The 1,257-nt window shown below is 34.4% G+C and overlaps 1 protein-coding gene across 1 annotated transcript; it reads left to right on the top strand.

Moving 5' to 3' along the window:
• The first annotated feature begins 273 nt into the window (after positions 1-273).
• LOC137626900 (PAX-interacting protein 1-like) lies at positions 274-973 on the top strand. The gene is made up of 2 exons (XM_068357886.1): positions 274-502; positions 792-973. The coding sequence occupies exons 1-2, from the start codon at positions 274-276 to the stop codon at positions 971-973; spliced, it is 411 nt and encodes a 136-aa protein (XP_068213987.1).
• Positions 974-1,257: the final 284 nt, after the last annotated feature.

A 1,257-nucleotide genomic window follows, 5' to 3' on the forward strand; every position in this document is an offset into this window, starting at 1 on the left:
AACACAAAACAACCTAGGTAAGTAGATCAGATTCTCTTCTCTGAGGAATACATTTCTGATCTAAACTAATAAATTTCCAGATTGAATCTCTAAATTTATGATTCGTGTATTTGCTATATCTCTATAATTCGACTTTTAGCCCAGGACCTCAATTTATATAGTTTTTCTTTTTATTTCTTTTTTTTTCCATTTCTTTTGATAAATCAATACATGTAAAGCACGACAAATTTTTCACAATACAAAACTGCCTCTTTGGTCCCAAAGTCGATCCACATGACTCAAGCTCTATCTGAAAGTAAAAAGGATTCTAGCTTCTTGAGAAATTTAGCAATTTGGTTCATTACGACACCTCACAAAGTGCAAGGCAATATGCAACAACAACAACAACAGCAGCAACAACAACAAAAGCAATACTGTCTACAGGTTTCAAAGAAGCAAATCCCTGTCCGTATTGCTGAATCACAATTGGCAATAATACTGACACATCTCTTTCCTAATTATGGTAATGATGATTACTGGTATGAATAAATACAATTGAAAACATTCTAGTAACCTGGAAAGTCTCAGGGTCTGCACAACAACACTTTGGGCTTGTGGGCTGCGGGTGGCCCATGACTGAATTAGTGGATTCAAAGACCCAAAAATCTTTCACCCCTTATTTTGATATAAATAAATATATTGGTGTATTTTGAAAAACTTAAAGTAATTTTCGTCGATGATTTACTGCATAACTCCAATAGGATGATTAAACGAACTTATAAAATCTTCTTTACTTGGCTGGTTGACAATAGGAGTTTACATTGAGAGTTGTCTCTTGACCACCATTTCTAAAACCATTGAAGACACTTCTGACATGAAAGAAGAAGAAAAACATCAACAACAAAAACAACAACAACAACAACAACAACAACAACAACAACAACAACAACAACAACATTATATGAACAATTCTGAAATCACCATCAAATGCTGAAACAGAAAACACGAATTCTTGATTTCTAAACTTTCACCATATCATTGTACATGGGCAGCTCTTGCAATTACTACATATCAGTTATATAATCTCATCGTGAAATCTGAAAAAAAAAAAAACAGACCAAAATCACCTAATGAAATAGTGACAGAAAATAGCATCAATATCTAATATTTCCTGTCTTGCGCTACTTCCAAGTTATCATGCCTGATAAGAGGATCGTTGACTTGGGGACAATGTCACATAGAGCAGGGCCTCGTTTCATCCAGTGGCCTACCTAGAGT

This window comes from Palaemon carinicauda, chromosome 34 (assembly GCF_036898095.1).
Source record: "Palaemon carinicauda isolate YSFRI2023 chromosome 34, ASM3689809v2, whole genome shotgun sequence".
Classification (NCBI taxonomy): Eukaryota; Metazoa; Arthropoda; class Malacostraca; order Decapoda; family Palaemonidae; genus Palaemon; species Palaemon carinicauda.